The sequence below is a fragment of the Plecotus auritus genome (genome assembly GCF_963455305.1).
Source record: "Plecotus auritus genome assembly, chromosome: 7".
Lineage (NCBI taxonomy): Eukaryota > Metazoa > Chordata > Mammalia > Chiroptera > Vespertilionidae > Plecotus > Plecotus auritus.
Window position 1 is genome coordinate 34,646,553 of NC_137774.1, and position 27,668 is coordinate 34,674,220.

Sequence of the window (27,668 nt, forward strand, 5' to 3'; positions counted from 1 at the left end):
ACTTATTGGTTTGACAATTAAAGGGGATTTCTCATAATAGACCTGTGACTTTTTGAAGACTGTATGCCAAGCAATGTGCGAGGTACTTGTATTCAAGAATTCAAAAGAAATACCGATATTTGAACCTAATACTCTTTTTCCTTAGGAACAAGATCATGGTGTTGGACGGACAGGAACAGTGAATAGTGTTGGAAGTAATCAGTCTATTCCCAGTATGTCCATTAGTGCCAGTAGCCAAAGCAGTAGTGTTAACAGTCTTCCAGATGCCTCAGATGACAAGAGTGAGCTGGACATGATGGAAGGAGATCATACAGTGATGTCTAATAGTTCTGTCATCCACTTAAAACCTGTGAGTATTTGGGATTTAGTGAAAAATTTCAACTTTGGTAAATAATTTTCTTCATCTGATTAGTGTAAGAGGAATTTTTTTTTAAATGTTTCAGAAATTTGGAGCAATAGGCTTGTTAATTCCCAATGTAATGTATGCATTTGGGAAACTAATGTTTTGAGAATATAAAAATAATGTTTTTTTAAATTTTAGAAGAAAGGAATACAGAAATAAGATATGTATTATTTGAGGTACTAAGATGAAAAATAAACTATTTTAAAATAGTAAGTATACACATGAAATTAGTGATAATGGTTACTTTTGGGGAGTAGGAGAAAGGGTTAAGATGATCAAAAGTAACTTTGGGCCCTGGCCAGTGTTAGACCATCGTCCCATGCATCAAAGGGTCATGGACACAATTCCCTGTCAAGGCGCATGCCTGAGGCAACCAATCGAAGTTTCTTTCTTTCTCTCCCTCTCCCTTCCTCGCTCTCTTGAATCAATGAAGCTCATATCGTTGGGTGAGGATAAAAAAAAAAAATAATAACTTTTGCATTATCCGTGTTTACATGTTTAAAATAAAATTGAGTGTAGTTTATGCATAATCCACAGACAATAGTGCAGTGAAGGCCTGGGGAGGGGACAGGAGTGGGGAGGAAGGGGTGAATGGGGGTTAAAAGGGGGACATCTGTAATACTTTCAACAATAAAGATAAATTTTTTAAAAAAATTGAATGTAGTTACAGAAAAGTATAAATTCTGTATATAAGAAATAGGGTTGTATGCTACATTATTTTTTGCACTTTCAAGTACAAAAATTTTTAATTTTCTTAAAAATATTTGAGGTCAGGTAGCTCCTTTTAGCAATTATTAGGAATGCTTCCTTTTTAACTTAACAGCTTGTAGTATTACGTAAAATGTTAGTAGACACCATTAGCTAAAAGGTGGAACCAACATAAGTGTCCATCAACGAATAAATAAACAAAATGTGGTATATACATCTAATGGAATATTATTCAACTATAAAAAGGAATGAAATTCTGATACATGCTACATGGAGTGAACCTTGAAAACATGCTAAGTGATACAAACCAGATGTAAAAAGACAAATATTGTGTAATTCCATTTATATGAAATAACTAGAATGGGCAAATTCATAGAGATAGAAAGTAGATTAAAGGATACCAGGGGCTGAGTAGAGGAGAGTTTTTGTTAATGGATACAGAGTTTCCATTTGGGATGATAAAGGTTTGGAAATAGTGGCAATGGTTGTACAACATTAAGAATGTAATTAATGCGACTGACTTATATACTTAAAGATGGTTACAATGGCAAATTTTCTATTACATATATTTTATCACATACAAAAAAGTTATTAAGAATGATTAGATAAGTGGTAGTGTTATTCAAAGCAAAATCATGTTTAATTTTTATATTCTTACAATAGAATCAGCGATATAAAAGATTAGTCTCATAATTAGTTGGTTGCTACTTAATTGACTTCTCTTTAATTAATGAACTAAGGTAATATATAAGGTAAGACATCAATTTACAACTATTTTTTGATTACTTACTTTGGACAAGTGGCAGATGCATTATAAAGATATTTTTAAGCTATATTATTGCTTCTAAAACCCAGGAGCCTTCGAGAAATTAATTTCATTGCTGCTGTTTAAAATATTGGCTGCATGTTTCATCATCATTATTTTCAAGTCATATTAAAGCTTTGCAATTTTACAAATGAGTAGGATGTAAATCTAGCCTTATACAGTTTCTTATCCTGAATCTCTGTGCTATTTCATACACTGAAGAAATAATCTCTCCTGATTCTAATTATGTTGGAAATAAAATATCAGCATTCCTAATTTTCATTTGTTTTTGCTTTTAAAATTGTGCCAGGTTTGTTGATCAGGTTGTCATTTTAAACTAATTATCTTAAAAGTTCAGATGAACTTTGTTCACCTCAATAGTGTTGTCTCTTTTTTTTATTTAGGAGGAAGAAAATTACAGAGAAGAGGGAGATCCTAGAACAAGAGCGTCAGATCCACAATCTCCACCCCAAGTATCTCGTCATAAATCACACTATCGTAATCGAGAACACTTTGCTACTATACGGACAGCATCACTGGTATGTGCTTCACCTGAATTTGAAGTATATTTTCCATGTTGGATCTTGTCATCTATACTCAAATATAACGATATTTTTTGTATTTGAGGTTTATTTTGCAAAACATTTATTCAGAATTAAGTGCCTGTTAGAAGAAAGAATATATGAAACACTCATACATTAAACTAATAATGTCTTCAAGACATGTACACAAATAACTAATATGTTAGAATACTAGTGGCCCGGTGCACGAAAAATGTGTACGGGGAGAGAGGGGGGTCCCTCAGCCCAGCCTGCACCCTCTTGCAATCTGGGACCACTGGCTCCTAACCGCTCACCTGCCTGCCTGCCTGATCGCCTCTAACCTCTCTGCCCTCCCCTGCCAGAATAATCTTGCCCTCAACTGCCCTCCCCTGCTGGCCTGATCTTGCCCCAAATTGCCCTCCCCTGCAGGTCTGATCTCTCCCCAATCTGCCCTCAAACCTCTTCTCAGCCCCAACCTTAGGTTCTGCCTTCGCAGTTCACCCAGATTAGGTTCTGATTGGTTGGTTTCTATGCCATTCAGCATCAAAAGCTCCGCCTCCTAGGCAGCCATTGGCTCCTCACAGTTCACCCAGATTTGGTCCTGATTGGTCAGTTTCTATGCCAGGCAGTGTCTCCGGGCCTGATCAGAGAGGCAGGGCTGATCAGTAGCCCCTGCGGAGGCCCGGAGAGCAAGAGAGGCGTGCTCCTGGCCAGGCCCAGAGAGAGAGAGAGAGAGAGAGAGAGAGTCAAGGGCTGATCAACAGCTGCCACGGAGGCTACGAATCAGAGCCTGCATCTCTCTCCAGGCCTCTCTCTGGGCCTGATCCACAGCCCCCTAAGTAGTCAGTGCTGGGTCACCACGGCAACTCAGAACTAACTGCAGGACTAACTTCCGGTGTTCAGTAGAGCCTTTAGTCGTTACGGTCACTGCCTTTTTATATATATAGATATTAAACACTTAAGAGTACTACAAGATACTCAGCAGGAATTCAGATGACTTTTTAAAAAATATATATTTTTGTTGATTTTAGAAAGGAAGGGTGAGGGAGAGAGAGATAGAAACATCAATGGTGAGAGAGAATCATTGATTGGCTGCCTCCTGCATGTCCCACACCGGGGATTGAGCCTGAAACCTGGGCATGTGCCCTGACCCAGAATCAAACCATGACCTCCTGGTTCATTCATAGGTCAATGCTCAACCACTGAGCCATGCTGGCTGGGCAATTCAGATTACTTTTAATTCAGGGCATAAAGGAGTATTTATAAAACAAATTGAGCCTTAAATAATTAGTTTTAGACTGGAGAAAGAGGAAAAATGTTATTTCCACATAAGAATTGACAGTAAGGAAATACTGAGGCTAAAAAAAATGAGGGGGAATTTTTGGAAAATGTCAGGTGATCCAATTTGACATACTCAAAATGTTTTTCTGATTTCCCAAATAACAATAAAAATGATTATTTGTTAATTACAGGAACTCTATTTTGATAGGGTACTTATAACCTTGATCAGTCAAATAGGTAGGACCAAAACACAGTAAAGGATTCTAGAGATAGGAAGAAATTATAGAAAAAACTAGAGGCCCAGTGCACGAAATTCGTGCATGGATAGGGTCCCTAGCGTCTGCCAGCTGGCTGGGCCTTCCATCATTCCGCGCTGCCCCCTGGTGGTCAGCGCATGTCATAGTGAGCAGTTGAACTCCCGGTCAGTTGAACTCTCAAGGGGACACTTTGCATCTTAGGCTTTTATATATATAGACTAGTGGTCCGGTGCATGAAATTCATGCATGGTGGGGTGGTGTCCCTCAGCCTGGCCTGCACCCTCTCCAATCTAGGACCCCTTGGGGGATGTCTGACTGCCGGCAATCAGACCTCCCTCTCACAATCCGGAACCGCTGGCTCCTAACCACTCACCTGCCTGCCTGCCTGATCACCCCTAACCACTCTGCCTGCTGGCCTGATCAACCCCAACTGCCCCCCCTTCCGGCCTGATCACCCCTAACTGCCTGCCCCCCCCCCCCCCCCCCCCGCTGGCCTGCTTGACCCCAACTGACTGCCCCTCCTGCTGGCCTGATCGCCCCCAACTGCCCCTCCTACTGGCCTGCTTGCCCCCAACTGCCCTCCCCTGCTGGCCTGATCGCCCCTAACCGCCTCTGCCTCGGCCCTGCCACTGTGGCTTTGTCCAGAAGGACATCCAGAACGTCTCCAGAAGGTCTCCTGGTCTAATTAGCATATTACACTTTTATTAATATAGATAGGCTATTGGAGAAAATGACCGAAAGAAAAAAAGATATGGGAGTTATCTAACTTGTTAACTACATATGCAGATTTTATAAATCCCGTGCTGTATGACATGGGGCCAAGAACACCATCTCTCACCATAATTCAGGACATTCCTACTATTCTGCAACATCTAAATAACTCTTTGAACAGAGCAAGTGGCAAATTTGCTTAATTTTTTTTCATGGCTATTTTAATAAATATGTAGAGAGGGGCCAGTTTGTGGGGAAACATCTTTGTGTCTTGGCATATATTATATCTTTCCCAAGCAAGTCTTCTGTCCCATAATTTGGCTCACTCAAATTAATTAAGAGCACTTAAGTTATAGATTTAGAAAACTTAAGATCTATTTCCTTAAACTTAATACTTTAATTTCATTGATTTCAAATAAAAATTCAGAGTATGTAGATTTATGTGCAAAGATAAGCATAGCTATAGTATTCAATATATTTACTATACACAATAATTCAGTCTAACTTGGTTTGCCTTGAATTTTTTTCATACAATCAAATGCACAGATCTTAGATATTCAGTTTGAAGAGTTTTTATAATGGTATATACGTAGGCTAACCATCCCCTTAAAAAACAGTATGTATAAAATTTCTTGTTATCCCAAAAAGTTCCCTTCATATCCCACTTTAGTCACTTCCCCATTTTCATGACTTTCTTTTTCTTCACTATTGTTAGGTTTAATTGTTTTTGGATTTTATATAAATAGAATCAACACAGAATGTACTCTTTTGAGTTGAGCTTATTTTGCTCAGCTTAATGTTTTTGAGATTCATCTATGTTGTTGTGTTCAGTCTTTTTTTAGAAAACTAACACTTTGTTTCTTTAATACATTTTTATTTATTTCAGAGAGGAAGAGAGAGGGAAAGAGAGATAGAAACATCAATGATGAAATAGAATCATTGATTGGCTGCCTCCTGAACAACCCCCACTGGGGATTGAACCCACAACCTGGGCACGTGCCCTTGACTGGAATCAAACCCAGGACCTTTCAGTCCGCAAGCTGATGCTCTGTCCACTGAGTCAAACTGGCTAGGGCTGTGTTCAGTCTTTTTTATTACTGTAAATAGTTTTCTATTTATTCATTCCTTCTATTGATGAGCATTTGGTTTGAATCCCATGTTGAGCTATCACACATAGGTTGCTGTGAATATTTTTGTACAAATCTTTATGTAAATATCATGTTTTAATTTCTTTTTGGTAAGTACCTAAGCATAGAATTGCAGATTCATAGGATATATGTATGTTTAACTTTATAAGAAACTGTTGGAGAGTTTTCCAGAATGGTTGTACCATTTGATATGCCCATTAGCAATGTATAAGAGTTTCAGTTGGTTCACATCCTACTCAACATTTAGCGTTGTTAGTCTTTTTTATTTTCGCCATTCTAGTGGATGTCAAATGGAATCTCATAGTGGGTTCTTTTTGTTTTGCATTTCATTATGACTAAAGATATCGCCATAATCACCTTATTGTCCATTCATGTATGTTCTTTAATGGGGTGTCTCTTCAAGTCTTTTGCCTGATTTCTTATTCAGATATCCATCCCTTCTTTTTTTTAATCCTCACTTTAAGATATTTTTCTTGAAAAAAATTTTTAATTTAATAAATCTTTATTGTTCAGATTATTACAATTGTTCCTCTTTTTTCCCCAACTAGAGGCCCGGTGCACGAAATTGGTGCATAGGGGGGGGTGTCCCTCAGCCCAGTCGGACATCCCTCTCACCATCCAGGACTTCTGGCTCCCAACTGCTCGCCTGCCTGCCTTCCTGATTGCCCCTAACCGCTTCTGCCTGCCAGCCTGATCACCCCCTAACCACTCCCCTACCAGCCTGATTGATGCCTAACTGCTCCCCTGCCAGCCTGTTTGCCCCTAACTGCCCTCCTCTGCAGGCCTGGTCACCCCTAACTGCCCTCCCCTGTAGGCCTTGTCCCCCCCAACTGCTCTCCCCTTCAGGCCTGGGTCCCCCCCAACTGCCCTTCCCTGCAGGCCCCGTCACCTCCAACTTGCCTCCTCTGCTGGCCTGGTCACCCCTAACTGCCCTCGCCTGAAGGCTTGATTGCCCCCAACTGCTCTCCCTTGCAGGCCTGGTTACCCCCAACTGCCCTCCCCTGCTGGCCTGATCACCCACAACTGCCCTCCCTTGCAGGCCTGGTCCCTCCCAACTGCTCTCCCCTGCTGGCCATCTTGTGGTGGCCATCTTGTGTCCACATGGGGGCAGCCACCTTGTGTGTTGGAGTGATGGTCAATTTGCATATTACTCTTTTATTAGATAGGATAGCTCCCCTCTACCCAGTTCCCACCCCACCCTCTTCCCTTATCCCCCCCACTGTCCTCATCCATAGGTGTACGACCTTTGTCCAGTCTCTTCCTGCACCCCCCACACCCCTTTCCCCCCAAGAATTGTCAGTCCACTCCCTTTCTATGCCCCTGATTCTGTTATATTCACCAGTTTATTCTGTTCATCAGATTTTTTTATTCACTTGATTTTTAGATTCACTTGTTGATAGATATGTATTTGTTGTTCATAATTTTTATCTTTACCTTTTTCTTCTTCTTCCTCTTCTTAAAGACTACCTTTCAGCATTTCATATAATACTGGTTTGGCGGTGGTGAACTCCTTTAGCTTTTTCTTATCTGTGAAGCTCTTTATCTGCCCTCAAATTCTGAATGATAGCTTTGCTGGGTAGAGTAATCTTGGTTATAGGTTCTTGCTATTCATCACTTTGAATATTTCTTGCCACTCCTGTCGGGCCTGCATAGTTTCTGTTGAGAAATCAGCTGACAGTTGTATGGGTGCTCCCTTGTAGGTAAATAACTGTTTTTCTCTTGCTGCTTTTAAGATTCTCTCTTTGTCTTTTGCTCTTGGCATTTTAATTATGATGTGTCTTGGTGTGGTCCTCTTTGGATTCCTTTTGTTTGGGGTTCTGTGCGCTTCCTGGACTTGTAAGTCTATTTCTTTCACCATATGGGGGAAGTTTTCTGTCATTATTTCTTCAAATAGGTTTTCAGTATCTTGCTCTCTCTCTTCTTCTGGCATCTCCATAATTCTGATGTTGGTACGCTTGAAGTTGTCCCAGAGGCTCCTTACACTATCTTCATATTTTTGGATTCTTTTTGCTTTTCAGGTTGAGTGTTTTTTGCTTCTTTGTAATTCAAATCTTTGACTTGATTCTTGTGATCCTCTAATCTGCTGTTAGATCTCTGTATAATATTTTTTATTTCAGTCAGTGTATGCTTAATTTCTAGTTGGTCTTTTTTCATATCCTCGAGGGTCTCACTAAATTTATCGGCCTTTTCTAGGAAATTCTTGAAAAACCTTATAACCGTGGTTTTGAACTCTATATCCAGTCGTTTGCTTTCCTCCATTTCTTTCATTTGTGATCTGTTTCTTTGTCTCCACATTTTGGCTGCTTCCCTGAGTTGATAGAGTGGCTTTGTGTGCTAGGTGTCCTATAGGGCCCAGTGGCTCAGCCTCCCCAGTTACCTGAGGTGGACACTCTTGGTGCACCCCTTTGTGGGCTGTGTGCACAGTCTTGTTGTAGTTAAGCCTTGATTGTTGTTAGTATCACTAGGAGGAATTGACTTCCAGGCCAATTGGCTCTGAGGATCAGCTGTGTCTATGCTGGGAGAACTTCGGTGCTGGAGACACCCTTATGGGAGAAGACTTGCAAAAGCCTCTGTGCTCAGCTTGAATGGGGCGGAGTCTCAGGGCAGAGCAGACAGCATTGGTTTCCCATCAACCCTTCCCTAATAAGCCCCTGTGTCTCAGTGTCCCGTGGTAATCGCTGCAAGCACCTCTGAGAGAAAGCCGCCCTCGAGTTCCGCCTGCTGCCAGACAGTCCAGTTTCTCCCCAAATGAGTCTGGGTCCCCAGAGTTTTGCCCGGAACTGGAGTTCAGTGCAGTCAGGAGCTTTTGTCTCCTTCCCGCTTGAGAAAGCCAGCCTCTTACTCAGTTGCCCACCCTCTCTTGCACGCATGCACCTCAGTACCTCTGCCTTCCGCAGTTCCTCTGAGTCTCAGCATGCTTTTCTCTTTCCTTCTAGTTGTAGAATTTCCACTCAGCCAGCCTTCCTGTGGTTCTGGATGATGTCCGTTTTGTCTTTTAGTTGTAGTTTTGAAATTGTTGTGCGAGGCAGCAGTTTAGGTGTTTACCTATGCCGCCATATTGGTTTCTCCTAAGATATTTTTCCATTGAATTTTAGAGAGAGTAGAAGAGAGAGGGAAAGATACAGAGAAATATCAATGAGAGAGAAACACATCGATTGGTTGCCTCATGCACAAGCCCTGACCAGGGCCCGGGCCAGGGAGGAACCTGCAACCGAGGTGCATGGCCTTAACTGGAATCGAACTCGGGACCCTTTGGTTCCCAGGCCGACGCTCTCAGATGTCCATTTTTTAAATATTGATTTGTAGGAGTTCTTTATATAGTCTGGATACCAGTATTATATCTCATATATATCTTGCAAATATTTTTTCTCCATCTGTGATTTACCTATTCTTTTTCTTACTGTTTTCTTGATGAGAAATTAATTTTTTTACTTTTAAAATCCAGTTTAAACAACCCAATTTAAAAAATGGGTAAAGGATCCAAAGCCGGTTTGGCTCAGTGGATAGAGCGTCGGCCTGCGGACTGGGGGGTCCCAGGTTCGATTCCGGTCAAGGGCGTGTGACTTGGTTGCGGGCGCGTCCCCAGTGGGAGGTGTGCAGGAGGCAGCTGGTCGATGTTTCTCTCTCATCGATGTTTCTGACTATCTATCACTCTTCCTTCCTCTCTGTAAAAAATCAATAAAATATATTTAAAAAAATAAATAAATAAATAAAAATAAACGTGCAAATTCCCAATGCAAACACCTCCTCCTATTATGATCCATAAAAAAAAAATAAAAATAAAAATGGGTAAAGGATATGTACACATATAATACCTTAATAAAAAATAATAATAATAAAAAATAAATAAATAAAAAATAAAATAAAATAAAATAAAAATGGGTAAAGGACTTGAATGAACATTTATTCAGAAAAGATACACAAATGGCCAACAAGCACATGAAAAGATACTCAACATCATTATTCATTAGAGAAGTACAAATCAGAACCACAATGAAGTACCACATCACACCACTACAATGGCTACTAAAAACAACAATAACAACAAAAAGGAAAATAAGTGTTGGAGAACATACGGAGAAATTGGAACTCCTGTATACTACTGGTAGGATGTAAAATGGTTTGGCTGCTGTGGAAACAGTTGATTATTTCTCAAAAAGATTAACATAGAATTACGACATAACCCAGCAATTCTACTCCAAGGAATATACCACAAAGAATTGAAAACAGGTATTTAAACAAGTACATGTACACAAATGTTCATAGCAGCATTATTCACAATAGCCAAAAGGTGGAAATAACACAAATATTCACAATGGGTGACTTGATAAACAAATTATGGCATATGCATACAGTGGAATATGTTTTAGCTATATAAAGGAATAAAGTACTGATTCATACTATACAACATGGATGAACCTTGAAAACATGCTAAATGAAAGAAGCCAGACACAAAAGGTCACATATTTATATTCTATTTATATGAAATACCCAGAATAGATAAAGCCATAAAACAGATTGGGGGTCACCTGAAGGGAAGAATCAGGATCAACTGTATAATAGATAAAGGATTTCTTCTGAGGTGATAAAAAATATTTTGTAACTAGGTACAGGTGGTGGTTGCATAAAATATGAATGTAGTAAATACTACTGAGGTGTTCACTTTAAAGTGATTGATTTGATTTGATGTGAATTTCACCTCAATTTGAAAATCCAATTTATACATTTTTTTTTTCTTTATAGTCAGTATTTTGTATACTGACCATGAAATATTTGCCTACCCCAGCCCTAACCGGTTTGGCTCAGTGGATAGAGCGTCGGCCTGTGGACTCAAGGGTCCCAGGTTCGATTCTGGTCAAGGGCATGTACCTTGGTTGCAGGCACATACCTGGTGGGGAGTGTGCAGGAGGCAGCTGATCGATGTTTCTCTCTCATCGATGTTTCTAACTCTCTATCCCTCTCCCTTCCTCTCTGTAAAAAATCAATAAAATATATTTAAAAAATAATTTTTAAAAAAAGAAATATTTGCCTACCCCCTGTTTGTGAAGATACTCTGTTTCCTTCTGCTATATGACTCTGGGTTTCATGTTTAGGTTAAATAACTCTTTTCAAATTAATTTTTGTATTTAGATTGATATAGGAGTTAAGGTTTATTTATTTATTTTTTATGCAGAGAACCAGTTTTAGCAGGATTGTTAAAAAAAAAACACACACTCTCCTCTTTGAATTTTTGGCAGAAATCAGTTGACTGAATATGTGTAGGTCTATTTCTACATTTTATTCTGTTCCTTTGATCTACTCAGCCTATCCTTAAAACCACACTATTTTGATTACTGAAGTGTATGCTTCCAACTTTTACCCCCCTCAAGATTTTTTGTCTAGTCCATTACATTCCCATATAAATTTTAGAACCAGCTTGTCTTTAAAAGACCTGCTGGAATTTTAACTGGAAATTGCTAGCTGGGATCTCTTACATTAATAGCCTACTCAGTTAATAGCAGAGTGGTCTAAAATGCTTCTGAAAGGAAAATGTTTGCTTTATTTTATTCTTTCCTTCTAGGTTACAAGGCAAATGCAAGAACATGAGCAGGACTCTGAACTTAGAGAACAGATGTCTGGCTATAAGAGAATGAGGCGACAACATCAAAAGCAGCTGATGACTCTAGAAAATAAGCTAAAGGCTGAGATGGATGAACATCGCCTCAGATTAGATAAAGATCTTGAAACTCAACGTAACAATTTTGCTGCAGAAATGGAGAAACTTATCAAGAAACACCAGGCTGCTATGGAAAAAGAGGTGACTGATTCACTATTACATTTTTTAAACTTTTTAATTTATTGATTGATTTTTAGAGACAGGAAGAGAGAGAGAAACAACGCTTTGTTGTTCCACTTACTTATGCATTCATTGGTTGATTCTTGTATGTGCCCTAACTGAGGTTCGAACCCACAACCTTGGCACATCAGGACAATGCTCTAACCAACTAAGCTACCCGGCCAGGGCTCAGTATTATTAATTTATTTATTCTAGCTTTTGATCATCTCAGAATTAATCACAGTAGCTTTTTGATGTTGGTGTATCTGTTCCCAGAACCAAGCAAATCAATTGTGGAAAGGGAGAAATATTTATATAACGTGCACAATATCAAGTACTGAGTCTGGGAACCGATGGACGTGGGATCATCTCCTGATGTGATAGTTTTATAGTGTTACAGTAGCAAGTCATTCAACTATTCTAGGCCTTTGGATTCCCTGGTAATTGAGGAGTTTGAGAAATCACCCATCAATAGGAGGTTTAGGTTTCAAAATATCATTCATGATTCTCTTCCCTCTGTATTTTTTGGTCAGAACTAGAGGCCTGGTGCATGAAAATTTGTGCACTGTGACGGGGAGTCCCCTCAGCCTAGCCTGCCCCCTTTCACAGTCCGGGAGCCCTCAGGGAATGTCCTGCTGATGGCTTAGGGGGAGTGGGCGTAAGCCGCAGTCTGGCCTCCCTCTGAGGGAGGCAACCAGGCTGATCAGGGGAAGGCGACACCCCCATCACACCACTGCTGCTGCCACTGCCAGCCACAGCCTCGGCTGCCTGGGCCTGGCCCTCGCAGCAGCAGCTGCTGCGGCTTTATCTGGAAGAATATCCAGAAGGCGTCGGGTCTAATTAGCATATTACCCTTTTATTAGTATAGATAATTGAAGATTATTATAATATACACAACATGTTAAGAGGTTATAAATTAAGAGAGATTAAGATTTAGCCCATATGTTTAGTATGATAATGGTGTATTTTTACGCAGTCTTGTCATGGGAAACCTTTTCTTCTGTTTTTAGTGTCCCATCTGTTTCATTTTATTTTGAGAGTCACATTTTTTCAAGGAAAATGTAAGCTCAGTAAATTCACACAAAATCATTAAATATGTCTGGTCAGTCCACATTGAGGCATTGGCATTGTTTCCCTGTTCACCTTTTCCCCCCAAAAAAAGAAGAACCACTCTCTCACAATAGTAGACAAGTTGGCAGAATAACTTATGGTGTAAATACATACTTGATTTTGAAATAATTTGTGAAAAAATGTACAGGTATTTAGAATCCTGTTAGGCATTGGGTAGTGTTTTTAAAAACTTGAGAAGAGGTAGAAATTAGCATATTTGCGAAAGCAATTCATGAAATAAGATGTTTAATATAATTTCAGATTTGTTTAAAATATATATATGTATATATAAATATATGCATGAAGAAATTAGGAAGAGTATCACCAAAATGTTTATATTGGTTATTTCTGGGTGCTAAAATCATATAAGATTTTTCTTCTTTGTGTTTTTCTGTATTTCCTAAATGTTCTAAAATAAATATGTATCTAGTATGTAATCAGAAGTAAAACAGATGATATATATATTACTTTAAAGATGAATTTTATTTTTCTGGTTCTTTTAAAATTCATATAATAAAAGATCTGAGTAATAATAATAATTTGGGAGTTCTTATTTTGGTAATGTTTATACTGATTTTATGTTCTTGGGGAATAAAGGTATCCTTGGTGATATGTATTAAATTGCTGCTTTGAATCTATTTAACTAATTTGATCCATTTTTAAAATTTCTTACAGGCTAAAGTGATGGCCAATGAGGAGAAAAAATTCCAGCAACATATTCAGGCCCAACAGAAGAAAGAACTGAATAGCTTTTTGGAGTCCCAGAAGAGAGAATATAAACTTCGAAAAGAACAGCTTAAGGAGGTACTTGTTTTATAAAAATTGTCAAGGCAGTTATTTGATTGTTAATTATATCCAATCTGATCAACTCATAGAAGCATTAGGATAAATTTTTCTTTTAATTTTTTTTCTTTAATTACAGTTGACATTCAAGATTATATTAGTTTCAGGTGTATAGTATAGTGTTTAGACATTTATATAAATTACTAGAGGCCCGGTGCATGAAATTCGTGCACTTGGGGGGGGTGTCTCTCAGCCTGGCCTGCGCCCTCTAGCAGTCTGAGAGCCCTGGAAGGATGTCCGACTGATGGCTTAGTGGGCCTGAGCCGTCAGTCAGACATCCTTAGCATTGCCATGGAAGCGGGAGAGGCTCCCACCACTGCCGCTGTGCTCACCAGCCATGAGCCTGGCTTCTGGCTGAGTGGCACTCCCCCTGTGGGAGCACACTGACCACCAGGGGGCAGCTCCTGCATTGAGTGTCTGCCCCCTGGTGGTCAGTGCGTATCATAGTGACCAGTCATTCCACCATTCGGTCATTTGCATATTAGCCTTTTATTATGTAGGGTACACTGTAGATGAGGCCCCCTAGAACCATAAGAAATGCAAAAAATTCAGTGTTAACTCATTCTCGAATTGCTCCCACTTAAAATCAAATTGCCCCTTCTGTGGGGCATGTGCTGCACCTTAAGAACCACTGGGCTTGACACTTTTCCTCTCTGAGCTTCATTTCTGAATATATACGCATATACCATGGGAACCGTAATCTCTTCTCTGCCTACCTCACTGGGTTGTCATGCGGAGGTTCTGAGCTAATACTAGAAATGTTTCATCAAGTAAGTGATGTCTAAACGGGAAGGGATTGTTATTTTTAAGCCCACGGGTACCCTCACAAGTAGCAGGTGCTGATTAGGGGAGGGGGCATGATTGTTTCCCAGGACTGTAGCTTTGGAAGCATTGCAGAGGTTTCCGCAGGCCTCGGAGGGGTGGGCTCTGGCCAGCAACCCTGTAGCGGTGGTCATCCCTGGAGGCGCTGGCAGGGGGCAGGGAATTAGAGGGCGCTAGGGGGGCTGCGACGCTGAAGGGGGAGTAACTGTCAAACCTTCCCGCTTGGCGCCATTCTTTAAATTGTACGTGGCTGTTTCGCAACTGTACCTGCTCTGTACCTGCTCAGGGCGGGGCTCCAATTTCCTGGAGCCAGGTGGGGGCCGGGCCAGAGCGGAGCCAGGCGAGTTAGGAGGGCGAGGTTAGCCGCGCCCCCAGTGAAGTTCAGCGCGCTTCCGCTGTGGAGACAGCACTGCTGCTGTGGTCGACAGGGAAGGGTCTGACCCTGGGGGTCCGCTCAGGCCTACCTCCACCCAGGTGTGGAGTTGTAGGGAGGAGAGGCGTGCCCGGCCAGTGGAGGGGGTCTGGCAGCGGCAGGCCAGGGGCCCCAGGTGCCTCGGGGGTGCCAACAGGTGGTCGCTGGCGTGCTATTGTTGTGGGCGCCCATGGCGGGGGAAGAGATCAGGAGTTGGAGGTGCAGGCTACAGCTACCCCTGAGGCTGGGTCTTCTCCCCATCCGGTCAGCTTCCCCATCTCCCCCGGGGGTGCAGGGGTTGGGGTAGGGTGTCCATCCGTCCCCCCGGGGGTGCAGGGGCTGGGGTAGGGTGTCTGTGCAGGGAGATTGGAAGAGCTCCCCATGGCCGCTTCCTCTTCCTTCGTTGCAGTACGGACTCCTGTCAGGCACTCTCCTCATACCCTTGGGAACTTGGCTCCAGCCGCCAGCCCCCTGCTGTGCGCACATCAATATGAAAATTGGTTGTTATGGGGACACTGTAACGACAATTAGCATATTACCTCTTTATATGTATAGATTATATGTATAGATGAAGTGATCTCCTTAATAAATCTAATGTTCACCTGGCACCGTACATAATTATAACAATATTATTGACTATATTCCCTATGCAGAATAAAGTTTTCTTTTGTTGCTTGTGTTCACTAAATGTGTATATCAGTTCGAATGAAGACATTGATATAATCAATTACTTATCAATGAATTAAGATCCTCAGTTGATTAGTATCTAAAAAGAAACATCTGAAAATATAATTTTACTTATAATAGCTTTCCTATGCATTTATTAAGTAACTGACTTGTCCCATAGTGTGCATACACATACACCCTTAAATTGAGAGCTACTAATTTATGTGCTTTTTACTTTTATGTTGTTTGAATATTTTATGAACTAAAGTTGCAAAGAATTGGTCTCTTTCTTGATAACGGGAAAGACCATAACATTAGTAATCTCTGAAAAATCATTTTATACCTAGGAAAGGTGGCTGATTTATATTTATTTTTAACCTAAAAGGCGTATGGTGATGCCTTTTCGATTGAAAATGTACTACTAGTGTTAATTAGCATTGTACGGTTTGCTTCATTGAGTATATTGTCAATGCTCTCATCTTGCCCAATAAAATGCATTTTTTCCACTTATTAGTTTGTGAGATGTTACTTAAAATACTGTAGAAAAACATTGGTTTTGATCGTTCAGTGGTTATTAATACTAAATATTAAATGCCATTCATGAGGAAGATCGCTATTCTTCCATGGTTTTGTTGATTTTTCTATTTAATTTTTAATTCTTTCATATTGAGTCTATACTTAATTTTTCAAAAAAACTTAATATTTAGACTGTCGAAAACCAAAAAGTGAAACATAACTGTATTTTAGCCCTAATTTTAATTCACGTATTATTTTTACCTGAAATCATTGCCTTCTGTCACAAAAAAGATTTAAAGAAAGGTGTGTTTTAATTCATTTACCAGTAATTTTGTATTTTTGAAGCTAGAAACCATCGTAAATTTAGCTGTGCGAAGTTAAAAGGGTATACATGCTTTCCGGTGTACATTTCTCTTTCCTGTCCTACTTCATGGATAACTCAAGGAAAGGGAAAATATTACCTACCTCCTTAAGGTCATTGCCCTGCCTACGCGTTAGAGAGGACATAGATAAAATACTTTTGTTTAAATACTAGAGGCCTGGTACATGGATTCGGGCACCGGTGGGGTCCCATGGCCTGGCATGTGCCCTCTTGCAATCTGGGACCCCTCGGGGGATGTCAGAGAGCTGGTTTCGGCCTGATCCCCGCAGACCAGGCAGAGGGACCCCACCAGTGCACGATCGGGGTCAGAAAAGGAGCGCAGGAGGGCTCTAGGTTGTGTCCAGCCCGTCTAGTCCATTCCCGATCGGCCGGACCCCAGCAGCAAGCTAAGCTACCTATCTGAGCGTCTGCCACCTAGTGGTCAGTGCGCATCATAGTGACTGGTCAAACGGTCGAATAGTCAGACACTTAGCATATTAGGCTTTTATTATATAGGATATCAGATACCAAATGGTACATTCATGTAGTTAATTTTTATGTATTTTGAACTCAGTGGTTTTTTATGTTACTAGGAGCTGAATGAAAACCAGAGCACTCCAAAAAAAGAAAAACAGGAGTGGCTTTCAAAGCAGAAGGAGAATATACAGCATTTCCAAGCAGAAGAAGAGGCTAATCTTCTTCGACGTCAGAGACAATACCTAGAGCTGGAGTGCCGCCGCTTCAAAAGAAGAATGTTACTTGGACGCCATAACTTAGAGCAGGACCTTGTCAGGGAGGTATGTGTAAGTGATGTGAAATCAGGATCAAAAAATGTATACACATTTTGAATGATTATTAATTCCAGTTACTTAAATCTGAAAAGAAAACAACATTAATTGAGCTATCAGCTGTAAAGTATGTATACATTTTTTGTAAAGTATGTATACATATATGTCACTCACATCCTAGCCTCAAGGCCTTTGGACTTATACTTCCCTCTGCCTAAGTCCTTCTTTCCTGATATCCATGTGACTTGCTTTCTCCCTTCCTTCATACCTCTCTTCAAATGTCTCTTCCTCAAAAATACCTTCCTTGATTGCAAAATCCTTCTCCCTTCTTTAAATGTTTTTCTTTGTACTTCTCTCACATACATGCACTTTTTTGGAGGAAGTCTCTCTTCCCCACTAGAATGGAAATTACATGAAGTCACAGGCTCTGACCAGGTAGTTCAGTTGGTTAGAGTGTCATCCTGATATGCCAAGATTGCAGTTTCGATCCTGGTCAGGGCACATATAAGCATCAACCAATGAATGCATAAACAAGTGGAACAACAAATCATTGTTTCTCCCTCTCTCTCTCTCTTCTCTCTCTCTCTCTCTTCCTCTCTCCCCTCAGTCCCCTTTCCTTTCTCTAAAATCAATAAGTTTTTTTCAAAAAGAAGTTATATGAAGTCACAGGTTCTATTTGGGTCTTTATATGCTTAGTATCTGACCCATAGTAGGCATTCAATAAATATTATATTTAATAAATAATAAATTCATGAATAAAAGAATTATTAGCTTTTAAATATGAGAAAATTAATTGGATAATTTATTGTGCCTTTGATCTGCAATGGATGCCATGAAGTGTATGTTACCATTTGACACATTTATTTTCACATAAAAGTTCTTAGTTTATTAATCCTCTCATGAAAAAACTGCACAATAACCACAGATAAAGTCACTAAATAATCTTTAATACTGTTGTCCAATCTCCAGCCCACTTTTTGCTTGCACCAACATTGGCCTTTGCAGTCCGCCTGACTTTCTTCATGCTGTTCTTGCATTCCATTTTCTGTTTTCTTGAGGTCTTCTTCTCATGCAGGCCATGTCTTGTAAGCATCTGTGTTTGGATTCATTTTTCTTTGTGTAATCCAAGGAATCCTAAATCATGCCAAAGCCAATTGTCTTGCCACCACCAAAATGGATTCTGAATTCAAACACAAAGATGACATCTGGTGTGGTCTTATACATTTTGGCTAGTTTTTCCCGAATTTCTGTCTTAGGTATTGTTGCCTTCCCAGGGTGTAAAGGACATCAATGATCATTTGTTTCCACTGAAGTAGTCTGTTGGTCATGAACTTCCTGGTCCAGATAGTTACTGTGTTGTTCATGATGATTGCCAATCTCTAAGCACCCGGGAAGCAAAAAGTCATTTAACACATTTATAATCATACTAGAGGCACGATGCACAAAATTCGTGCAAGGGCCTTGGCCCCGGCCCCTGCCCGCCGCCGCCACCGCAGCTGGTGGCCTCTGCCATGGCCCCTGCCCGCTGTAGCTTTGTCAGGAAGGACGGACGTCCGGAAGAACATCCGATATAATTAGCATATTATGCTTTTATTATTATAGATAATTTTTAATTAGACAAATCCTGAAACTCTTATACTAGTGAAAACAGTAGATCTCATTATCAGAGGTACCTGTGAGCATAGATAAATTTATTTCCAAGGGTGGCTTAAAATAAGCTTCAAATATAGCATAATTATTCAAAGGCATTGAGTCTGAATAATGGCATGGAGAAATGGGTAGTATTGGTAAGAGTATAAATTGATACTGCCCTTTTGGAACGTAATTCAGAAGTAGCGCTTAAAATGTAATATGCAGCCCTGGCCAGTATCCTCAATGGTTAGAGTATTGGCTCATGCACTGAAGGGTCTTGGGTTCAATTCCAAGTCAAGGGCACATCGCTGGGTTGCAGGTTCCATCTCCTGTCCTGGTTGGGGCACATGCGGGGAGGCAACCAATCAACTTGTCTATAATGTTCATTATATTATTAGGTGAAGAAAGCATATTATATGTCTATATTGTATATTGTTATTCACTTTTTTAAAACTATATGTTTTTCTGTAATAGATATGTTATGATGAGCTGGGGAAGGTTGGGAAACATTTGCAACAAACCGTTGTCCGTTGGAGAAAGGGTTTAGGCAAAAGGGGCAAGTTTGACTTCTACATTGTGTGTGTGTTGTACACTTATTTTTTTTTCGCTTTTGCACATTTTAATTAAATTTATTGGGGTGACATTGATTAATAGGATCATATAGTTTCAAGTGTATGTTTCTATGATATGAAATCTGTGTATTGCTCTGTGTGCCCATCACCCAAAGTCAAACTATCTTCCGTCACCATGTATTAAGCTCCCTCTAGCCCCTGCTACCCCACCACCTGCTTCCCTCTAGTAAGCACCACACTGTTGTCTGTGTCCATGAGTTTCAGTTTTATATCCCATATATGAGTGAGGTCATGTGGTTCTTAGCTTTTTCTGACTGACTTATTTCACTTAACATAATATTCTCAAGGTCCGTCCATGTTGTTGCAAATGTCAGTATTTCGTCTTTTCTTATGGCTGAGTAGAATTCATTGTATATATGTGCCACATCTTATTTAACCAGTCATCTATTGAAGGACACTTTGGTTGTTTCCAAAGTTTTATTATCTTGGCCACTATGAATAGTGCTGCAATGAACATAGGGTGCATAGATCTTTGCAGGTACATGTTTTTGAGTTTTACAGGTATATTACCCAGGAAAGGAATTGCTGAGTTTTATGGTAACTCTATTCTTAATTTTTTGAGGAACTGCCAGACTGTTTTTCATAGTGGCTGTACCAGTCTATATTCCCAGCAGCCATGAATGAGGGTTTCCTTTTCTCCACACCTCTCCAGCACTTTTTATTACCTATCTTTGTTGATAATAGCCATTCTAACAGGTGTGAGGCGTTATCTCATTGTAGTTTTAATTTGCATTTCCCTAATAGCTAGTGAAGTTGAACATCTTTTCATATAACGGTTGGCCATTTAGGAGAAGTGTTTGTTCAGGTCCTCTGCCTATATTTTAATTTGATTACTGTTGATTTTTATGAGTTCTTTATATATTTTGGATATTAAACCTTTGTCAGAACTGTTGTTTGCAAATATCACCTCTTATTCATTCGGTTGCCTTTTTGTTTTGTTGTCGGTTTCTTTTGCTCTGCAGAAGCTTTTTGTATGATATAGTCCCATTCATTTATTTTAGCCTTTACTTCTCTTGCCTTTGCGGTCAAATTCATAAAATGTTCTCTGCGACCAAAGTTCACAATTTTAAAACCTATGTTTTCTTCTGTGTAATTTATTGTTTCAGATCTTACATTTAGGTCTTAGATTCATTTTGATTAATTTTTGTTCATGGAGACAAACTGTAATCTAGTTACATTTTTCTGCATGTGGCTTTCCAGGTTTCCCAGAACCACTTATTGAAGAGGCTTTCTTTTCTCCATGGTATGTTTCTGGCTTTTTTGCTGAAAATTCTGCCCATATACATGTGGTTTTTTTTATATTGGTGCTCTCAATTCCATTCCATTTCTGCCAATGCCATGCTGTTTTGATTATTGTAGCTCTGTGGTATAATTTGAAGTCAGTTAGTGTGATAGCTCTGGCTTCATTCTTTTTTTCATTGCTTTGGCTATTTGGGGTCTTTTGTGGTTCCATACAAATCTGGTGACCTTTTTGTTCTGTTTCTTTAAAAAATAACACTGGGATTTTGATGGGAATTGCATTGAATTTGTATATTGCTTTGGGTAATATGGCCATTTTAACTATGTCGATTCTTCAGTCTATGAACACGAAATATCTGTGTTCATTTCGCTGTGCCTTTTTCAATCTCTTTTAATAATGCTTTGTAGTTTTCCATATATAGGCTTTCACATCCTTTGTTACATTTATTCCTAGTTATTTTATTCTTTTGATTGCAACTGCAAAAGGAAATTTTTTTTTCATTTCTTTTTCTGAAGTTTTGTTGTTACTATATAGGAAAGCAGTGGGTTTTAGTACATTGATTTTGTATCCTATAACTTTATTGTTTATTGTTTCTAATAATTTTTGGTGGAGTTTTTAGGATTTTCTATGGACAGAATCATGTCATCTGCAAATAGTGACACTTTTACTTCTTCCTTCCCAACTTGGATGCCTTTTACTTCGTTCTCTTGCCTGATTGTTAGGACTTCCAGAACTATCTATATATATAAAGAGGTAATATGCAAATTAGGCCAGGACGCCATAAGGGGTCCACCGGACAAGAGAAGGTTGCGTGTGCAGCGTCGGGGGCAGGGCGGCAGGGACTTCCCTGCGCCTGCTTCAAGGGCGCGAGAGGGAGGCAGGGCCAGACCAGCAGCGCTGTGGCTGCTGTGGGGCCCTGGGAGCGAGGCAGGGCGGGACCATCAGGCTGCGGGGTCCAGGGAGCGAGGGAGGGCCAGACCAGCAGGCTGCAGGGTCCAGGAAGCGAGGCAGGGCCAGAACAGCAGGCTGTGGGGCTTGGGGAGCGAGGCAGGACCAGACCAGCAGGCTGAGGGGTCCGGGGAGCGAGGCAGGACTGAACCGGCAGCGGCCGCAGGGGCTCCTGTGCTGTGGGCTCAGGTCAGGGCTCATGCAGGAGGCAACCAATCGATGTGTCCCTCTCACATTGATGTTTGTCTTTGTCTTTCCCTCTCTCTTCCATGCTCTCTTAAAAATCAATGGGAAAATATCCCAAGGTGACTCGAGGGTGGGCGGCGCCGCATTTCGAATCGCGTGCTGGGCTCCTAGTGTTGAATAAGAATGGTGAGAGTGGGCATCTTTGTCTTGTTCCTGATTTTTTAGGAAAAGCTTTCAGTTTTTCATCATTGAGTGTGATATTGGCTGTGGGTTTGTCATATATGGCCTTATTATGTTGAGATACTTTCCTAATATACCTATTTTATTGAGTGTTTTAAAATGGATGTTGTATTTTATCAAATGCTTTTTTGCACCTATTGATAAGATCGTATGATTTTTATCCTTTCTTTTGTTAATGTGATGTATTACCTTGATCGATTTGCATAAGTTGAACCATCCTTATACCCTGGAATGGACCCCACTTGATCATTTTTTTAATGTATTATTGTATTCTACTTGCTAGTACTTTGTTTAGGATTTTTGCCTCTGTATTCATCAGCGATATTGGTATGTAGTTTTCTTTTTTTGTGTTGTTATTGTCAGGTTTTGGTATCAGGGTTATGTTGGCCTCATAAAATGTGTTAGGAAGTATTATTGCCTCTTCCGTTTTTTAGAAGAGTTTGAGAAGGATAGGTTTCAAATCTTCTTTGAATGTTTGGTAGAATTTATGGGTGAAGCCATCTGGTCTGAACTTTTATTTTTTAAAAGGTAGTGTCTTGGTGGTGGTTTCAACTTCCTCACTGCTAATCAGTCTATTTAGATTTGTCAATTTTATTAATCTTTTCAAAGAACGAACTCTTCGTTATATTAATTTTAACACTTGTTCTTTTTAATCTGAAGGGGAAAAAATAACATTTTTTAAAATACTCATCCTAGGAGTGAGGATATTTTCCCCATTGATTTTTAAAGAGAGTGGAAGGAATGGGGGAAGGAGAGAGAGATAAACATCAGTGTGAGAGAGACACATCTATTAGTTGCTCCCACACACGGGTATGGAACCTACAACCCAGGTACCTCCCGTTGGCCAGGAATCAAATCTGCGACCCTCTGGTGTGCAGGCTGACGCTCTAACCACTGAGCATGCCAGCCAGGGCAAGAATAATATTCATTGAGCATCGTGCCAGGTATTATTCTGAGAACTTTCCATTTATGAACTCATTTCATCCACACATTAGATCTATGAAATAGCTATATTGTTATCTCATATTTTGAGAAGTGATGAAACTGAAGCACAGAGAGTCTAAATAACAAACCCAAGGACTTACTGTTTCTAAGTAACAGACCCAGTATTTAGAATACAGGCAGTCTAGCTCTTGAGCCCATGTTCTTAACCACTACACTATACTGGGTATACTATCCTATATAATAAAAGGCTAATATGCAAATTGACTGAACTGTGGAATGACCAGTCACTATGACATGCACTGACCACCAGGGGGTAGACACTCAATGCAGGAGCTGCCCCCCCTGGTGGTCAGTGTGCTCCCACAGGGAGAGTGCTGCTCAGCCAAAAGCTGGGCTCACAGCTGGCGAGCACAGCGGTGGTGGCAGGAGCCTCTCCCACCTCTGAGGCAGCGCTAAGGATGTCCCACTGCCGGCTTAGGCTTGCTCCCCTGGGGGAGTGGCCTAAGCCATCAGTCGGACATCCCCCGAGGGCTCCCGGACTGCAAGAGGGTGCAGGCCGGGCTTAAGGACCCCCTCCGCCCCCCACCAAGTGCACGAATTTTGTGCACTGGGCCTCTAGTATGTAATAGAATTGAAGAGTATACTCTGAAAAAATTCAAAGGATGATTAGGGACCTCTTCAAATATATAATTAAGAAGCAATACATAAAAGAAGGAAAGGAAAAGGACATTAGCCTTTTTCAGATAACTTTGCCTTAATCTTATTTCAAAAAATAGTATTAATGAATAGTGAATGACAAGGATAAGGCAATTTGTGCTAATTGCCCATTTACTACAGTAAAAGTCATAAAACTCTAATATGTACTATGCAGCCATTATTGAACTTGGTTTTTACATTTCTTTTCTGATTATTCTGTTTCTTAGGATCTTTTTTCCTGCCATTATACAGCCGTAAATTATACCTTTTCTCTCGTTTTTTTTTTTTTGGATTAGGAGTTAAATAAAAGGCAGACCCAAAAGGACTTAGAGCATGCAATGCTACTGCGACAACATGAATCCATGCAAGAACTGGAGTTTCGTCACCTCAACACAATTCAGAAAATGCGCTGTGAGTTGATCAGATTGCAGCATCAAACTGAGCTCACTAACCAGCTGGAATATAATAAGCGAAGAGAACGGGAACTAAGGCGAAAGCATGTCATGGAGGTTCGACAGCAGCCTAAGAGCCTGAAGGTACCTTTAGCCTAAGATTGACAGTGAAAAGAAAGAAAAGGCATCCGCGTAAACAGTAAAGGTCTAAGATAGATGTCTGTCATAAAGAAATCGAATAAACTTTTTTCTTTTTATTTGAAGCATGTTTGGTTAGTTTTAATGTGCAGTGTCTGTAGCTACAGACTTTTGCTTATGTATTTCTCACCAAGTACCAAAAACTAGCAAAACTTTAAACTGTGGAAAGTGCCATTAATAAGAATCAAAATTCGTATTTTAAATGTACCCAATGTTCAATGCTATATTACATGTCAACATGCTAACTAACCTGTTGGCTTTTTCTCTGTACCAGTTAATTCAGTTTTGGAATCTTATTTGCTCTAAATGTGATTTGTATCCAAAAAAGATGGTTCCTAATTAGTACAGAAGCCAGTGAATAAAATAGGCCTTTTAAACTCCTCTCCCTTCATTGTCTGTGCACAGCTGAAGAAAAAGAGTGGAATTATAACAGAACTTTAATTTTTATACTTACTTTGAATAGAGGAATTTATTCACATGATATGAAATTTGAAAGATACCAAAGTGTACTATAAAGTTAAAGTTTTCCCTTTCTCCCCTTTGTCCCTCCAGCCACCTGGTCCAACCCCCTTCACCAGAGTCAACCAGAGTTAACAATTCCAAGAAATTTTCAAGTTTTATAACTTGTAATAAATATTTGAAAGAGTATAGTCACATGAATCTTAATAAACTAAAACTACACGATATATAGGCTGTCATCCATATTAGTACCTCAATCTGTATATGTCTGCACACTTTAAACTTTTATTTATATCAAATAAGGCCCAGGTCCTACAGTATTTTCTTTTTAAACCCTTTCCTCTTTTTAAAACTATTTGATAATTAAACTATAAAACTGTTCTTGGTCTTAACTGAATAACTGTCCTGGAGTGAAGTAAAATTCATTCACTGAGGTAATCTGTGTTAAAATCTTAAAGCTGCACCACATCCAGTGCTATCCCCAGTTCCCACCCAATTCCTTTCAAACAGGAAGGGAATCTGTCCATCCACATAACCTTCTTTAGTTGTTGCTTACAAAAATAGGAATTCATAATGATTTTTTAGATTTATTTTGTATTTTTAGTAGAAAGAGATATACTCTATTGGCAACAGAATAATTTCCCACGAAAGATTTTTTAAACAAAATGTCTGTGAAATAATTAATTAGTTTTAAAGTTAGCAGCATCCAGAAATAAACCAAACTGAAAGCTTAGTTTTTATGGTCATACCATAAATCTGATATGACTGCATTTCTGTAGGGATAGTTGTTTGATGTTTGTTTGTTTTTTTCCTTTATTGATTAAGGTATTACATATGTGTCCTTATCACCCCCCATTGCCCCCCCCACCCCACCCCTGCTCATGCCCTCACCCCCCTGGTGTCTGTATCCATTGGTTATGCTTATATACATGCATACAAGTCCTTTGGTTGACCTCTCCCCCTTACCCCCACCCTCTCCTGCCTTCCCTGTGAGGTTTGACGGTCTGATCGATGCTTCTCTGTCTCTGGATCTGTTTTTGTTCATCAGTTTATGTTCATTATATTCCACAAATGAGTGAGATCATGTGATATTTATCTTTCTCTGACTGACTTATTTCGCTTAGCATAATGCTCTCCAGGTCCATCAATGCTGTTGTGCATGGTAGGAGTTCCTTTTTACAGCAGCGTAGTATTCCATTGTGTAGATATACCATAGTTTTTTAATCCATTCATCTGCTGATGGGCACTTAGACTGTTTCCAAATCTTATCTATTGTAAATTGTGCTGCTATGAATATAGGGGTGCATTTATCCTTTCTGATTGGTGTTTCTAGTTTCTTAGGATATATTCCTAGAAGTGGGATCACTGGATCAAATGGGAGTTTCATTTTTAGTTTTTTGAGGAAACTCCATACTGTTCTCCACAGTGGCTGCACCAGTCTGCATTCCCACCAGCAGTGCACGAGGGTTCCTTTTTCTCCGCATCCTTGCCAACACTTGTCATTTGTTGATTTGTTATGATAGCCATTCTGACAGGTGTGAGATGGTACTTCATTGTCATTTTTTTTTAAAATATATTTTATTGATATTTTTACAGAGAGGAAGGGAGAGGGATAGAGAGCTAGAAACATCGATGAGAGAGAAACATCGATCAGCTGCCTCCTGCACACCCCCCACTGGGGATGTGCCCGCAACCAAGGTACATGCCCTTGACCGGAATCGAACCCGGGACCTTTCAGTCCGCAGGCCGACGCTCTATCCACTGAGCCAAACCGATTTTGGCACATTGTCATTTTTATTTGCATCTCTCGGATGATTAGTGACTTTGAGCATGTTGGATTATTTGATCTCAGAAATATTTATGTAATTCATGTTTATCATCATCCTAAGAAGAGTTATCTCCTCCTTTGCCCCATAACTTTTGTTTGACCTTTGAAAGATTAGTTAACTCAGCTAATTGCAAGTAAACTGACTTGCAAGTTTTTACTTGTGGTGTTGTTAAAGAGTAAACTATTCTTAAGTGTGTTTCTACCTAGTTTGTTCCCTGAAGGAAAAAACCAATTGTAATAACAATATTAGTTACTAATACCCTTTTTTATGGTATCTGTCCCAGACCATGTAGTTGGAGTTGAGATTGTGATTAGAAGAAATTGGAGCAAAGTGTCTCATATAAGGAACAGAGTAAATGTGCTTATTTTCTACCTGAGAGATCTGATAAAATATTGTCTATGCTTTAATATTTACTATACTTATTGCTTGAGAAGAAATTTAATTTTCTGTCATCAATATACACAGTAATCAAAACTAATTTCAATATTTATTCAAGTAGCTAAACTTACTAGCAGAGTATTGAGTATTGCTTGAAATACTGTGATAAATGAGGTTGTTGGTATTCTAATTTAAATTAGAATTTTGTTATTAAAATGTATAGAATTTAGTGATCTGGCCCAGTAACCAAGTGCAAAAGTACCTGTAACCTTATGATTTCATCTTTTTAGTTTTCCTTTCCCTTTTTTCCTAGTAGCCTTTGTTTTTTATGTAAGCATAAGGTATGCCAAATGCCATGTTAAAAATTATATACATCTATTTTTTTCTTCCCAGTCTAAAGAACTCCAAATAAAAAAGCAGTTTCAGGACACCTGCAAAATCCAAACCAGACAGTACAAAGCATTAAGAAATCACCTACTGGAGACTACACCAAAGAGTGAGCACAAAGCTGTTCTGAAACGGCTCAAGGAGGAGCAGACCCGGAAGTTAGCCATCTTGGCTGAGCAGTATGACCACAGCATTAATGAAATGCTATCCACACAAGCCGTGAGTTTGTTTTATTGAGGCAAAACAATTTAGTGCCCCCATCCTTCTACACCTGATTAAAATACTAGTTGGAAGTGATAGCTCACCTGCAGCTTGGGC

The 27,668-nt window shown here is 39.8% G+C and overlaps 1 protein-coding gene and 1 pseudogene across 2 annotated transcripts in view; one reads left to right on the forward strand and one right to left on the reverse strand.

The window, feature by feature from the left end:
• Window positions 1-27,668, forward strand: part of TAOK1 (TAO kinase 1) — a 130,466-nt gene that overhangs the window by 88,936 nt on the left and 13,862 nt on the right. The window contains exons 12-18 of the mRNA XM_080681445.1: window positions 146-349; window positions 2,321-2,455; window positions 11,416-11,652; window positions 13,456-13,584; window positions 16,994-17,197; window positions 24,004-24,243; window positions 27,357-27,569. Coding sequence (XP_080537571.1) covers window positions 146-349; window positions 2,321-2,455; window positions 11,416-11,652; window positions 13,456-13,584; window positions 16,994-17,197; window positions 24,004-24,243; window positions 27,357-27,569 — 1,362 coding nt within the window. The remainder of the gene's footprint in view (window positions 1-145; window positions 350-2,320; window positions 2,456-11,415; window positions 11,653-13,455; window positions 13,585-16,993; window positions 17,198-24,003; window positions 24,244-27,356; window positions 27,570-27,668) is intronic.
• On the reverse strand, window positions 18,123-18,552 carry LOC308254222 (small ribosomal subunit protein eS24-like; annotated as a pseudogene). The gene has a single exon. The product of its transcript is annotated as a small ribosomal subunit protein eS24-like (transcript).